General features: G+C 60.7%; 1 protein-coding gene across 1 annotated transcript in view; it reads right to left on the bottom strand.

The window, feature by feature from the left end:
• DNAH1 (dynein axonemal heavy chain 1) overlaps positions 1-13327 on the bottom strand; it is a 76048-nt gene that overhangs the window by 6785 nt on the left and 55936 nt on the right. Inside the window, exons 47-65 of the mRNA XM_025885755.2 lie at positions 12740-12918; positions 11553-11783; positions 10464-10660; positions 9888-10023; positions 8785-8993; positions 8500-8671; positions 7578-7769; positions 7111-7221; positions 6108-6293; positions 5500-5691; positions 4175-4342; positions 3881-4072; positions 3617-3748; positions 3045-3170; positions 2264-2383; positions 1992-2141; positions 1706-1866; positions 638-863; positions 294-489 (exon numbers count right to left, since the gene is read on the bottom strand). Coding sequence (XP_025741540.2) covers positions 294-489; positions 638-863; positions 1706-1866; positions 1992-2141; positions 2264-2383; positions 3045-3170; positions 3617-3748; positions 3881-4072; positions 4175-4342; positions 5500-5691; positions 6108-6293; positions 7111-7221; positions 7578-7769; positions 8500-8671; positions 8785-8993; positions 9888-10023; positions 10464-10660; positions 11553-11783; positions 12740-12918 — 3276 coding nt within the window. The remainder of the gene's footprint in view (positions 1-293; positions 490-637; positions 864-1705; positions 1867-1991; positions 2142-2263; positions 2384-3044; positions 3171-3616; positions 3749-3880; positions 4073-4174; positions 4343-5499; positions 5692-6107; positions 6294-7110; positions 7222-7577; positions 7770-8499; positions 8672-8784; positions 8994-9887; positions 10024-10463; positions 10661-11552; positions 11784-12739; positions 12919-13327) is intronic.

The following is a 13327-nucleotide window of genomic DNA, read 5'->3' as shown; positions in this document are numbered from 1 at the left end:
GACGGCAGTGCGTGGGGAGGGGTGAGGGGAGCAAGATCCCCGGGGCTCGGCCCAGGCCAGCCAGTCTGCCCCACAGCCACGGGGGCCATCTGGGCCTCCCTTTGGGGCCTATGGAGTTGCCAGTAAAGGGGCTGTGAGGAGGGTAGGGAGGGGGGTGTGTTGTTATGCCCGATCTGAGAGAATGTGCAAGTTTACATATGCGTGCCCCCTGTGGATATGTGTCCCCCTGTGTCACATCTGTGCCAGGCTGGAAGCCCAGCATCTGTGTCCATGTGCACGCACAGCGGGGCTACCTGCCCTCTCCGAGTTGGCGATGCCCGTGAGGAAGATGCTGAGAAACCACTCCAGGGAGTACTGGTACATGGGGTCCACGTTGGCCAGGTCAGACACACAGAAGAAAAGGATCTGGGTGCGGACGGCCACGGGAATGTACTCCATGCGCGTGAGGTCAATGTCCTTCTCCGTCTGCTCTGCGATCCTGACTTTGGCCTGGAGGTGCAGCAGGGAAGAGGTGGTCAGGCCCAGGTCGGCTGGTGGAGGATGGCAGGCAACATGGGTGGGGACAGGGGTCAGGCCTGGGGCTGGTCGGGGGGTGGGTAGAGGCAGGAGTCACAGGCACGGACAGGCCATTGCTGACCTGGATCTCAGCAGCCTTCATCTTGGAAGCCTCTAGCACCTTGATGAGCTCCATGTCATCCACAGGGTTGCCTTCGGAGGAACTGAGCCTGTACAGGATCTGGTCTTCGATGTCCTTCAGCTCCTGGCGCATCTTGGCATTACTGACAATCAGCTGGTTCTTGGCTTCCTCCAGGTCTGGCCGCTCCTCGGCCACTACCTGGCCCAACAGCTGGTCCTCTAGGCCACTGCCAGGGGAAGGGGCAGCATGTCTGTAACACCTGGTAGGCTCCAGAGGGTCAGCCTTGAGCCTGCTCACCTATCTACCTGTGCCCCCAGGGCTCTGAGAGCCCAGCACCCCTTCCAGTGGCAGCCTGGGAGGTCTGGCCTCTATCTTGGGCTGCAGGGCTGAAGCAGAGCCTGCCTGCAGAGTGACCAGTTCTCAGTGAGACCCCAGGTGGCAACCTGGAATCCCAGAAGGGGTCAGGTGGTTCAATATGTGAGTTGCTGGGGTCGCTGAAAAACTTCATCTCGGCAGGAGGGGCCTGGGTGACGGGCAGGGGATAGGCCTTTCACCACCTTGTCTGTGGAGAGGTTCATAGTGGCCACTGACATGAGGGCCTGAGTGTGGAGTAGGCCTGTGGGCTCTGTGCGGGTGGCCAGCAAAGTGTACCCATTAGCCTGGCACTTGCTCACGGTAGCAAGGCAGGAAACAGGGCTTGGGTGCAGGGTGTCAGGGTGTGCCTGACTCAGGGCTCCGGGACAGCTCTGGGGGTGAGTGCACAAGGGGCTGGCAAGGGCTGAGCTGTGGGGGAAGGGTACCCAGACAAGATGGGGCTATGTTGACCAGGGAGGCTGAGGGGTCCTGACCAATGATCAAGGGCTCTTGATCTTGGGGGTGGGGATTCTTAACTGGAAATGGTGGCAAGTAAGGGGAGCTGGTGGAGGTGCTAGAAAGACCTGGGGCACCAGAGCACCTTGGAAGAAGCTGCTGGAGACTCTGGGAAAGACCCATGGAGTCTTGGCCTGGGGGTGGGCGAGAGGCAGCCAGGCAGAGCTGATGCTCTGGGTCTGGGGCATGGGGGCTTACCTGGGCGACAGGGTGAAGTTGATGAGGGTGAGTTTAGTGGAGATCTCAGGTGTGTAGTGTGGGTTGGGCAGCTTGGTGGTGATATACATCCTGAAGTCCTCATGGTAGGGGATCACCGTGTCCCCTAGCTTCAGCACTGTGTTCCCCTGCTGCTTGTATGTCTACAGTGGGTGGGATGGGCAAGCGCTGTGGCCCGGGCTTCACTGGGGAGGCAGTGAATGGGGGCTGCCCTGTCCCCTGTCCAGCCTGACAGGCTGCCCCCACTCCCCTGCTGCTGCAGGCCCACCTGCTTGAGCAGCACAGGTTCCAGGGCTGGGTCCAGCTCCTCGCCCACATTCTCCAGAAGGCAGGGCTTGCCAAAGCGGATGGCATTTTCCATGCTGCGCAGGAAGTCTCGGTCACTCAGCTTGAACACATCCAGCCCACTGTCCTTCTCCTGTGGGCAGAGGGGGCGAGTGGGGGCTGTGGGAGCTGCCAGCCTGCCCGGGGCTCAGCTCCTGTCCCTGCATCTGCTAAGCCCGGCTGCAAGGGGTGGCGGCACCAGGCAGGTGGGCTCACCATGTTCTTGATCCATTTGTTGGCCTGGCCCTGAGGGTCGATGAAGTGGGTCCAGCGCTGGGAGAACTGGTTGATGACCCCATTCTCCACTGACAGTGTGTCGTTGGGGAGGCCAGCAATCTGTGGGGCATCAGGTACCAGACTGGGTCAGGGTTGTCACACAAGCAGGGTCAGCTGGGGTGCTAGCTACTCCCAGCTTCATGCTTGGCTATCTCTTCCCTCTCCTTACGGCTCCCCTGTGGAGGTAGGGGCAGGTGACAGTGGGCACAGGTGTCAGCCCACAGGGCCCCCTACTCTCTCCTGCTCCTCGGCTGGATCCCAACACCCTCCTTCTCTGGCCTCTCTGCCCTCTTGCCTACTGAGTCCCCCCTCAGTCAGGCCATCTCCGCAGAGCCCACAGGCCATCAGTACCCTGGCCTATGCTCTCCCTTGGCCTCTGCCAAAAGCCTCTGGGTTTTCTGCCCGAGCCAACTTTACCCGTCCTTTAGGGTCTAGCTCAAATCTGACTTTTTTGGGGAAAACTTTCTTAACCTCACCCTGGATGCTGCTCTCCTACCCCAGCCCACTCTGATAAGCACCCCTTGAATTCTCAGCCCCCAGTTACCTAGATCTGTGCCACACCGTGTTCAGCTCGCTCCTCTCCTACCCACAGCCTCTTGCTGGGCCCAGGCAGGTTCGGGGGAGTCATCTCTGAGCAGGCCCAGGAAAGAGGGTGGGGGGGAAGCAGGAGGCTCCTGGCTCAGCCCAGTCACTCCAGCCCTCCCCCTTCCCAGGTAGGCACCTGCCACGAGCGGATCTTCACAGGGTTTCCCAGCGTCCCGATGAGCGTGGGCTCAGAAGTGTGAGGGACCTTGTGTCTTATGAGCTGCTTGACCCAGTGGTCGTAGAGCACTGTGCGGTACTGGCCCTGGGGAGATGCCAGACTCAGGGCCACCCCACCCCTCCCACCCCCCACCCCCAGTCCCCCAGCACTCAGTAGTTGTACACAGAGGTAGAGCTCAGACGTGGAGTCAGACACTTGCACTCAGGTCCCACTTTGGGTGACTTCTTTGGCCTCCATAAACCTCAGCCCCTCCTCTGTGAAACAGGCGTGATGACAACAGGCCCGCCTGTCAAGGAGGCTGTGAGGACCAAGTGAGATGCACCCAGCAAGCATGCAAGTGCGAGCTCAGGTTTCCCACTAGAAGGCTAGCCCCGCCAGGGCGGGTTTCCTGGCTGTTTCCGTGCCTGGAACAGCACCTGGTTCGGATGGGACGGCGGAGAAGCTGAGTGAGTGCGTGAGGGAAGAGCCGCCCTGCAGGCTGCCCCTTGTGGGGGTGAGGCTGTCACAGGGAGGGCTGGAAGGCTCCTCACCGTGAAGGGGCCCAGGTAGGCCACAAAGCCAGCAGCCACCAGCAAGTCACCGGAGATGTTGCCAAGCATATGCTCCAGGTTCTCCACGGTCTCCTGCCAGCGCACCTTCTCATCCGACAGCCCGTTGATGAGCTGCAGAGGCGGCCCCAGGGGGTGGGCTGCGGTTGGCCGGGCCAGGGGCTGGGGAAGGGGGTGCAGGACCTGTACCCCCACCCCCCGCCAGACGCTCGCAGCCCACAGGCCCTCCCCGCAGGACGTGCTGACCTTGTCCGCCCGGCCCAGCCGCTGCTCGCACTGCTCACACTTCAGCTCCAGCTCCTCTTTCTTGGTGATGCATTCCCGGTACTTGGTCTGCATTGTGGCAATGCCGTCCTCCACCTCACTCAGACGCTGCTTGGCCTCCTCCAGGATCCTCTGTGTCACTTCGAGGTCGTCCTGGGCCTCCCGCAGGGCTTGCTGCAGGCACAGGGCCCAGGGCCAGCTTGTGGAGCGGCCCCAGGAGAGACCCCCTTCCTCCCCTGCCCCCCCCCCGGCCCCCAAGCTGGACCCAGGCCTCACCCGCTTGGGCTCCACTGCCTTCGCCACGAAGTGGTACTTGTGCATGGCGCGCACCCACTGGCAGATGGAGGTGCAGGCCTTGGACACCTTGGCAATCGCAGCCGGCTGGAACTCCTCATTGTCAATGTATGGCTGGATGGCTTTGATCACTGCCTCCCCGATGTTGTCCTGCGGGGGGAACCAGGGGCATCAGGGGGCTGTTTACAGCAAGGAAGCGGTGGCGGGGCCTGCTGAGGAACACCCTGCTCGTGCTCTGAGCCCCCTGCTCTGTGTAGGCTTCAATACAGGTGTCTTCCTCAGGGAATAAACACAGTCCAGAAAGGATCCAGGATTTCAGATAATACGATTAGAGACTTTGTCCACAAGAAACTGTGCAGTCTCAAGGTCTGGTAATGTGCAGGTCCCATTAAAAACTCACTTAGCAACAAGGGCTGCTTCCTGAGAGGTGTGGAGACCAGCGAGTGATTCTGATGCCCAACCAGGCTCACGTTCAAGGGTATTAATTCTCACCCTGAGAGCTCATCACACCCCCAGAGTTCCCGACCCCCCCCGTGAGAGTCTGACCATGTAGTTCAGGATGAGCCCAGGAATCTGCATTGTTCATGAACTCCCAGAGCTCAGAGCCTGGGACCAGGGAGCCTGAGCACTGGCCATGAGCACTCCTGATTTGGGCTGAATTGGCCTCTGGTTTCTAGACTGATGGAAGTGGAGGAGGAAGAATGGGGAAGTCTGTGGGGGCCCTGCTACCTATGAGTCATTATCTCCACCCTCCCAGCATGGCCTGGGGGGTCTGCGGCCCTGCACGGCCTCATGGCTTCGGGGAGGGCGGTGGTGCGGGTGCACAGGCAATTGTCCCCTACCCAATTTCTGGGCTGAAGAAGGTCCCCTAAGAGGGTGGTGGGCTCCAGGCTGACCTAACCATGAAGCAGCCCCCAAGAAAGAACACGACCGTGGATACTGAGAGCCCCAGACAGACAGCAGACAGAGAAACCCAGGGACAGACAGAAGAAGTGGAGCCTCAGCTGAGGCTGCATAGACAGTGCAAGTCTAGGCCAAGGCCATGGGGGTCCTAGGAAGGAAAGGGCACAAGAGGGGATCTCCAGGCTGCACAGCTTTGGGGTGACCAGCCAGAGAGCTCCTCTGGGGCCAGGATATGGTCCCAGTCAGCTATGTGTGGCCACAGGGCTACGTGTGTTCAGGTGAAGGGAGACAGGACAGAGAGCCCTACACTTCCGGGGGGGGGGGGGGGGGGGGGGGGGCAGGCTTCTCTGCCTGCTTCCCTGCCTCACTCACGGGCCTGCTCGCTTTGTGCCCGGCACACTTACCTTGTCAAACTTGAAGAGGCTGTCGAGGAAGCGCCCAGGGTCCTGCAGCAGCCCCTTGCCCGGCTCCCAGTAGTCATCCACTTTGGAGCCAGGCCTCTCTCCAGGCACCTTCTTGGGCTTGATGCCCTTCATGATGCACATAGCCTCTATGACCAGCTTCACGCCTGGGGGTGGTCGCTGCATGGCCCGGACCTGCGGGTCAGGCCGAGAGTGGGGAAGGGGAGACCCATCACTGCCTGGATACCCCTGGGCAGGGACAGCTGTCAGACAGGGTGGACCCCACCAACACAGTTCCTACGACCACAAAGGCCATGCCTGGCTGTCCCCCGAGGTCTGCCTCAGCCTGTGGTTCCTTCTGCTCCCCCTCACCCAGGCCTGACCATGAGGTCCTAGATGCTCACTTCTCAGGACCCAAAGCCCTCCATGTGCCCGTCTGGGCCATGGGGGCTGGCGCAAGGAGGTAAGGGCAGACAGCTGGCTTTGAGCCCTAGTTCTACCCACACCTCTCAGCACGTGACCCCCAAGCGACGTGGAGAGAGAGGGCCTGGGGGCCAGAGGCACAGGGACAGATGCCAAGGGGGAACTTCGGGAGCCGCCTGGCCACCCACCTCGGTCACATCATTCTTGTTGAGGTTGCGCAGGCTGGCCAGGGCTGCGTCCAAGGCAGGCAGCGCCTCATCCAGATCCTTCTGGGCATCGTCAGCAATAGCTTGTGCCTTCCTTGCCTTCTCATTGGCCTTGGCCTCCTCTGCTCGCACCGAATTCCGGGTCTCCTGAGCAATGGTTGTGTCCACCTGGGGGCCAAAGAAAGGGAGGGCCCAGCTGCTGGCGTGTCGGGGACAGGTGTGTCCCCCCCTTTCTCCTCCCTGCATCTCAGTCTCCCCGGGGTCAAGGGAAATGAGAGCAGGGATGCCCCCTTCTCCAGGGGCCCTCTCGGAGCTCCGGGAATGTGAGAAGCCCATTCCAAGTGCTCATGGTGGGCCCAGCGTGGGGCTCAGGGCTTTACATGCTTGAGCACAACTGCCCTTCAGGGAAGGACCCCCTAAGCCCTCAGGACATCCACAGGCAAGACAGAGAAAGGTGCTCCCCCACATCATGTTCTTTCCATCTGCTGGAAACATCTTCGATACACTGACTTTGCAGAGCAGGAGGTGACTACTTCTACCAGGAAGCTGTCCTAATGAACTTGTGAATCTGAGATGTCTGCTGTACACAGCTGGCCCTCAAACTCGGGGATCTCATGGAGACTCAGAGGGAGACTTGGGCTTAATGCCCTTCATGGTGCACATAGCCTCTATGATCAGCTTCACGCCTGGGGGTGGCTGCTGTGTGCGGTGGCCTGCCACTCTGTCCCTGTTGTGATTATCAGGGTTTGGGTTGCCTGTCCTGCTCTTCACCATACCCCCTGCCCGGTGCAGGGCCTGGCAGAGAAGAGGTTCCAAGCAAACTCTCGTTGAATAAACAAAGGACTACTGACTAAGGAAAACAGGCACTGAGAAGCTAAGCAACCTGCAGAGGTCAGGCAGCCAGCGACCTCATGGTGCGTGGGGACCCCTAGCATCCTCAGACATGGTCAGAGATCAGGGAAGAGGACCAGGGAGCACCCCCCACCTTGATCTGCTCCATGGTCAGCAAGGTGTCCTTGGCAGCCTCTTCCAGCAGGGGCCGCATCATCTCTAGCTCCTCCTGCATCTTGGCCACGTCCTCGGAAGTACGCAGCAGCTGGTGGATGGGGGACACAGAGAGGAAATCGGGTGTGACGGTACCAGAAAGAGAGCCGGGCATGGAGGGGACTGGGGAGAGGGTCCTGCAGGGCTGCCTGGCCCTCACTCATGAGTGAGAGGCTGTGGCCTGCTGCCCAGCGAGCCCTAGAGGAAGGGAGCAGTCCCCTGAAAATCTGTGGGGTGACCTGCTTTGGCCTTGCCCTTGTTCATTTGGTAAGGGAGGAAGCTACCCATTTAAACACTGCAGGCTGCTGACTGAGAGGGTGGGCTGGGCCTCCCCAGGTCAGGGCTAAGCCAGAATACGCAGAACCATGGGCTGCTAGCCATTGCCCACAAAGCCCCACCCTGGCCCACCTTGTCAAGACCACTCTTCATGCGGTTCTTGGCAGTTTTCAGCTCCTGTTTCTTCTGCCCAATTAGGATGGAGAAAATATTAAGCAGCTCTAGGTAGCTCTTGGGGGTCACGTAGTTGTGACGGGCCAGCTCGGCTAGGTACTCGACACACTTCTTGGCCACCGACTGGTGGATATATACGCAAACCTGAATCTGTGGGGTGGGAGACCACTGATGCCAACCTTGTAGAGCCCCCAGTAAAGACGGGGCACAAGGGTGCCCTTGAAGAGAGGGTGCCCATTGTAGCCTGGTCCCAAGGAGGGGGCCACATGTAGGAACCTCAACGCCTCTCACACTCACCGTCTCCCATGATCCTCATAACCTCCAGGTCAAGATCACCTATTCTGCAGAAGAAAAACTTACAACCCAGAGAAGTCAAGGGGCCCGTTTAAGTTCACACATCTGTTAAGGGCAGAGCCGCCTCTGAACGTGAACCAAGCTGTCTCCCAGATCTTGGCTCTGTGCTCCCAATCACAGCTCCCAAGACCTGCCTCTCTCTGAGAGTCCTAAGGGGGGACCCCCTCTCCCCTTGGAGGCTGGACGTGGGGGAACAGAGGGCCCAAGGCCTCAGAGAGCTGGAGAGGGAAACAGGCTCACTCTAGTTCTTGGCCCCCAGGTGACCATCACTCTCTCAGGTTGTACCAAGCAAATCTAGCCGCGCCCCCCCCCCCCGCCGCCATCTGTGGTCTTTAATTATATATTCACCGTGACAACCTTGTGGCACTCCCATGATACAGATGAGGAAAGAGGCTTAGAACAGGTCAAGCTGTCCATCCCGGTGCCCATTGGTGTTGGGCCTGGGACTCTCACCCAGGCCCCAGTGACCGTAAGCCCAAACCTGAACAGTTCCTCCTGACAGCTTGCTCCTCACCAAGCCACCTACCAGTCCTCGAATTACTTCAGAGCTGGCTTCTAGGTCTGGGATCTCATTCAGGAACATGGTAGCCACAGACTCCAGGGCCTCTGCCGGCCATTCGTTAAACCAGTCAATGGTACAGCAGTTGACAAGGGAGGGGAACTGCCTCAAACGGGCTCGGAAGACCTCTCCGATGGGGCTGGGGGACGAGGAGGCCAAATGAGTCACTGACTTCCACCCCCAGGAGCCCAGGACCCTCCTCATGGCAGGCCCCAGGGGCCGTCCCTGCATGGCCACAATGGCTGCCTGTACCTCATACACAGCACCACGTGGATATTGCTGCGCACACGCCCAGTGTAGGCGGCCATGAGGTTGGCCTTGGTGGGCTGCAGGCCCTGCTCTTGGATGTAGGGCCGCATGGTGTTGACAATCTGGTCCTGCTCATCTGAGCTATAGAGGTTGGGAATGTCACCCGAGTTCAGGACATTGTTGATGTCCTCCAGGAAAGACTCATTCTTGATCTGGGGAGAGATGAAAGTACAAAAGCTAAGCTTTAATGACGGCCCCTGGGTGTTGTCTCCCTGGACCTTCATAGCGGCCCCATTTTACAGATCATACCAGGCTCCGAGAAGCTCAGGATCATACAGGTGACCTCACAACTCACAGTCTAGGGCTTATAGCCAGGCCTGCCCTACAGCTGAGACTCTGAACATCACCCCTGGGCTGTGGAAGGGCCCTGGGTCCTGGGTGGGGGATGTGGCACCTTACTCTCACTTTCCAGGCCTCCCCCAGCCTCAGTTTCCTCACAGGAGGAAACCAGGCCACAGGCCGAAATAGGTCCTTGCCAGACTACATGAGGGGACCCTGGGGGTAGAGGCAGGGCTGGGAACAGAGGGGACCCTGCACAGAGTGGGACACATTCCAGGGCTTGGCCCCGTTCCAACCACCAGCCAGGTTTAAGTGCTGCTCTATTTGTTTGGAGACCCCAGAGCCACCACCTCCCTTCCTCTTAGAGACCTAGGGACAGGCTTCCCCGCTAGGGAGCTCTAGAGGGAACAGCCCCCAAAAGGGGCACCATGGGCACAGTGCTTCGGGCATGAGTCCTGAGGTGGGGAGCCCTTGGCCAGTGAGTGTGGTGCCACCTGTGGTCAGCCATGGTGCCAGGGGCCTTATTTACCCTTGGGGTATAGTAGTGACCTATGCCTCCCGAGCTCTGACAGGCTGGGTTTGGTCCCAGGCACCTGACCCACCCAACTGTGGGCCCCCCGCCCCGGGTCCCAGCCATCCCTCCAAACATCCACCCCAACTGACAGTAACCTGGGCATGAAGGACTGACCACTTTCTAGAATGCCACATTGGGGTGGGATTGTATCCAGCCCACCCTGGACCCTGCCCACTGCCTGTGGCAGTGGCACCTGAGTGTCGGAGAACAAGAAGGTGATGGGCAGGCTATGCAGGCCCGCCTTGAGCAAGATCTTCTTGACATCTTCACGCCACTCGGTCATGCCATAGTTCTTGGATAGCTCGATCTGGAAGCACTCGTACTCGGCCCTGGAGACAGGAGTTTGGGTGGAAGCGTGCCAGAGCTCGAGGCCAAGTGCCCTACCCCAGCCATCTGGAGTCTGGCTCCCATCCTGGGCAGATCTGCAGATGCTCCAGGCCCTGAACCTGCTCTCTTACCACCAGACCTCTGCCTAAGCTGTGGAAAGCCCTTTGCTTCCATCCTCCCAGCTCTGACCCTGAGAGGAGGCTGTGGCCACCTCATCTAGGAATTCCTCCTGGTCTGCAGCCACGCCTCCCTCCCCACAGCACCATAGGGCACTGCTGCTGCCTCTTCTTGGAGCCTAGGTCCCCTGCCCAGTGCGTTCAGAAGCCCATGGCTGGGGGACCTGGCCCGGGGTGGCCCCAGCTCCCCCAGCTGTGGAAGAACATAAATGGAAGCCACGGCCTGCCACCAGCCACCCACTGCCCAGCACGCCTGGGGCCCTCACATGTGCGAGGCCAGCCGTGTGAGGGAGCTGCGGCCGCTGCCACCCACGCCCAGCAGGAGCGCGTTGCCCAGTGCCTGGCGCAGGGTGCGGCTGATGCGGCAGATGTGGCTCATGGCATCCATGAAAAGGACCAGCTTCAGCTTGGCTGTGTTGATCTGGTTGTAGTCCTCCATGTACTCCTCAATCACCTGCATCATCTGGGACCAGGGAAGATGGGGAGATCTGGGTCCTCTCTCCATCCCTGTGCACTAGGACCCCCAACAGGACATACCCCCTCCCACGGCCAGCCCTGCTCCTCTGTAGGGAGGGGTGTTGGGCCTGGCTTCAGAAGGGTATGGCCCTATGCACCTGACCCACCAAACTGCCAGCACCCCCGCCCGCGGTCCCAGCCATCCCTCCAAACATCCACCCCAACGGACAGTAACCTGGGCATGAAGGACTGACCACTTTTTAGGATGCCACACTGGGATGGGGTTGAATCCAGCCCACCCTGGACCCTGCCCACTGCCTGTGGCAGTGGCACCTGAGTGTTGGGGAACGGGAGGCCAGACCTGTTCAGAAGCCAGACCTAAACGAGGCCAGACCTGTGGGATACACAGAGGCCTGGGGGGCGGGGTCAGAGTCCTGCCTGTTTCCTCTGGGCCGCACCAGGTGCACTGAGCCAGGGCCCTCGTGAGAGCTCCTGGGACCAAGGATGGGATGTATGTACTGGGAAAGCATCGGGTGGCCCACTCCAGTCATGCAGCTCCGAGGCCTCTGATGAGGTCTCTTGCAAGCCTCCCTGTGGTCCTGACTCAGACCTGTGCCCCCAGGGGCCCTGCCGCCCCTCTGTGGGCGAGATGATAGCCTTCCAACAGGCCAGCACGTCCATGTTTACAGAGCCTGTCCCAGATGAAGCACAGGCTTGTCCCCAGAGGCGGGCCAAGCAGGGCCTGCCGCACCCTTCAGACAGGCGAGGAAACGGGACCTACAGAGGCAAGGGCTGGCCTTCCAAGTCAGAGTCCTGACCCTCTGGTCATAGCACACTGGTCTGTTCACAGGGCTGCAGAGGGCCCGGGGCCTGGGGGGCAGAGCGACGGGGCCCCTCACCTTTTTCTCACTGGTGATGAGCTCATAGGACTTGACGTCAGAGCCTGGCGACATGAAGTCCCCGTAGAGAATGGGCTGGAAGGGACAGACCTCGACAAAGGTCACCCCCCACTGCTCCATGCGGCTCTCCAGGAGCCTGTCGAACCAGCCTCGGTCCTCGTCGCTCACCAGGCGGTCGCGGAACACGCGGCAGCTCTCGTGGTACCACAACCGCAGCAGCTGCACCCCGTCCTGCAGCCGGCCCCCCGTCAGCGCCTGCCCCCTGGCCCCGGAGACCGCATCCCACGCCGCCCTACCCGCGCCTCTCCAGTCCCGGCTCCACGCTGGCCGGGTGCCTGCTGGGACCCAGCTGCATTAGCTGGGCATCAGCTTCTACCCTCTTAGGGCCCCCACGGCTGCTCAAACAAACCCTAAGCCTGGGAGGAATGCCTGGTTCTCCTTACACCTTCCCAGCACCCTGCCTCTAGCCACCCAGCAAGCCCCTCTGACTCGGCTCCCATCTCTGTGTCTGCTGCTGCCTCCATCCCGGCTTTCCCGTCTCCCCCTGGGTGAGTGGATGGCCCTCAGGAAGCCCCCAGGCCCTTCTCTCTACCTTTTTGGCTATAGCTTCGCAAGGCCAGGGCTGGTGTCTGTCCCGTTCACCAAGTCTCCCCGGCCCCAGGCTCTGCACACACTGACCCATCCAGCCCCCATTCCAAGGGCAAATCAGTGCCCCGCCCACCCCCGGGCCCCCACCACCTTCAGGACCCTACGGCTCCCACAGTTGCCCCAGCCCCATTAGCTCCCTGACAGCCCACTCCCTGCTACAGTCCTGCTCCGTCCACCTGGGCTTCTGGTTCCTCGAGTGCATCCCCCTCACTCTTCCTCCCCAAACTTCTCCTACACAGGCCTCCACCAGGAACCCCCTCTCTCTCTCTCCTTTGCCTTGCCCTGGATCCTTCTGTGCGATCCCCATAACTGCTGCCATCCTAGGCACGGATCTGAGCCGAAAGACGGGGCTCAGCTATAGGAAAACAGGGGCCCTGGAGCCCGGCCTGCCCCCAGCCCCACTCAGGGCCTGGCCAGATCAAGGCTGGGCAGTGGGGGAGTGGTAGCAAGCCCTAAAATCGAGGGGCTGGGGAGGACTGTGAGGGCACTGTGGGCTCTCCTCTGCTGGACACGGGGAAGGGAGCCTGCCGGATCCTCACCTCGACCTTAGCCGGGTTGGCCATGAGCATGCCCTGGAAGACTTTGGAGAGGTCCCTGAGGTTGAAGGTGTAGTGGGACTTTGCCGGGGTGGGCAGCAACTGGGAGGTGATGGTGGAGTACACCATGATGGTGGCTTCCACGAGGGGGTCCGTGAAGTGGGCGATGGTGGGGGCCCCAGCTGTGGGAACAGGAGGGTGGGCCTGAGTCACACAGGCAGGGGCTCCCTGTACGGCCTCTGTGGATGCTACCTCCCTGCTTTTGCCAGTGCTGGGTTCTCCCCCAGGTGCCCTCCCTCCAGCCTGCGGGCTTGGGTTCCACCCAGCCTTCAGCCCCTCTTGGATGCCACCTCCTCCACAAGCTCTCCCTGATGCCTCCCAGCCTGGGGTGAGGACTCTCCTGCTCTGAGCTCTCCCCTTTTACCACCTCATTACCGGCACAGGCTGTCGGGCACTGGGGCACACCCTTGGAACCAGGGGTAGTAATGGGGTCAGTGCTGGGCGGGGCCCTTACTGCCTTGCCCTGTGGGGTTGTGGGAACTTGGGGCAGAGAGAGTGGAAAACGAGTACAGAAGGGGCAGGAGGGCTCAT

The sequence above is a fragment of the Callorhinus ursinus genome, unplaced genomic scaffold, assembly GCF_003265705.2.
Source record: "Callorhinus ursinus isolate GAN/ISIS: 27379988/994484 unplaced genomic scaffold, GSC_fseal_2.0 scaffold15, whole genome shotgun sequence".
Classification (NCBI taxonomy): Eukaryota; Metazoa; Chordata; class Mammalia; order Carnivora; family Otariidae; genus Callorhinus; species Callorhinus ursinus.
Note: the sequence above shows the minus strand (reverse complement) of the source record. Positions and strands in the feature narration are given on the sequence as shown.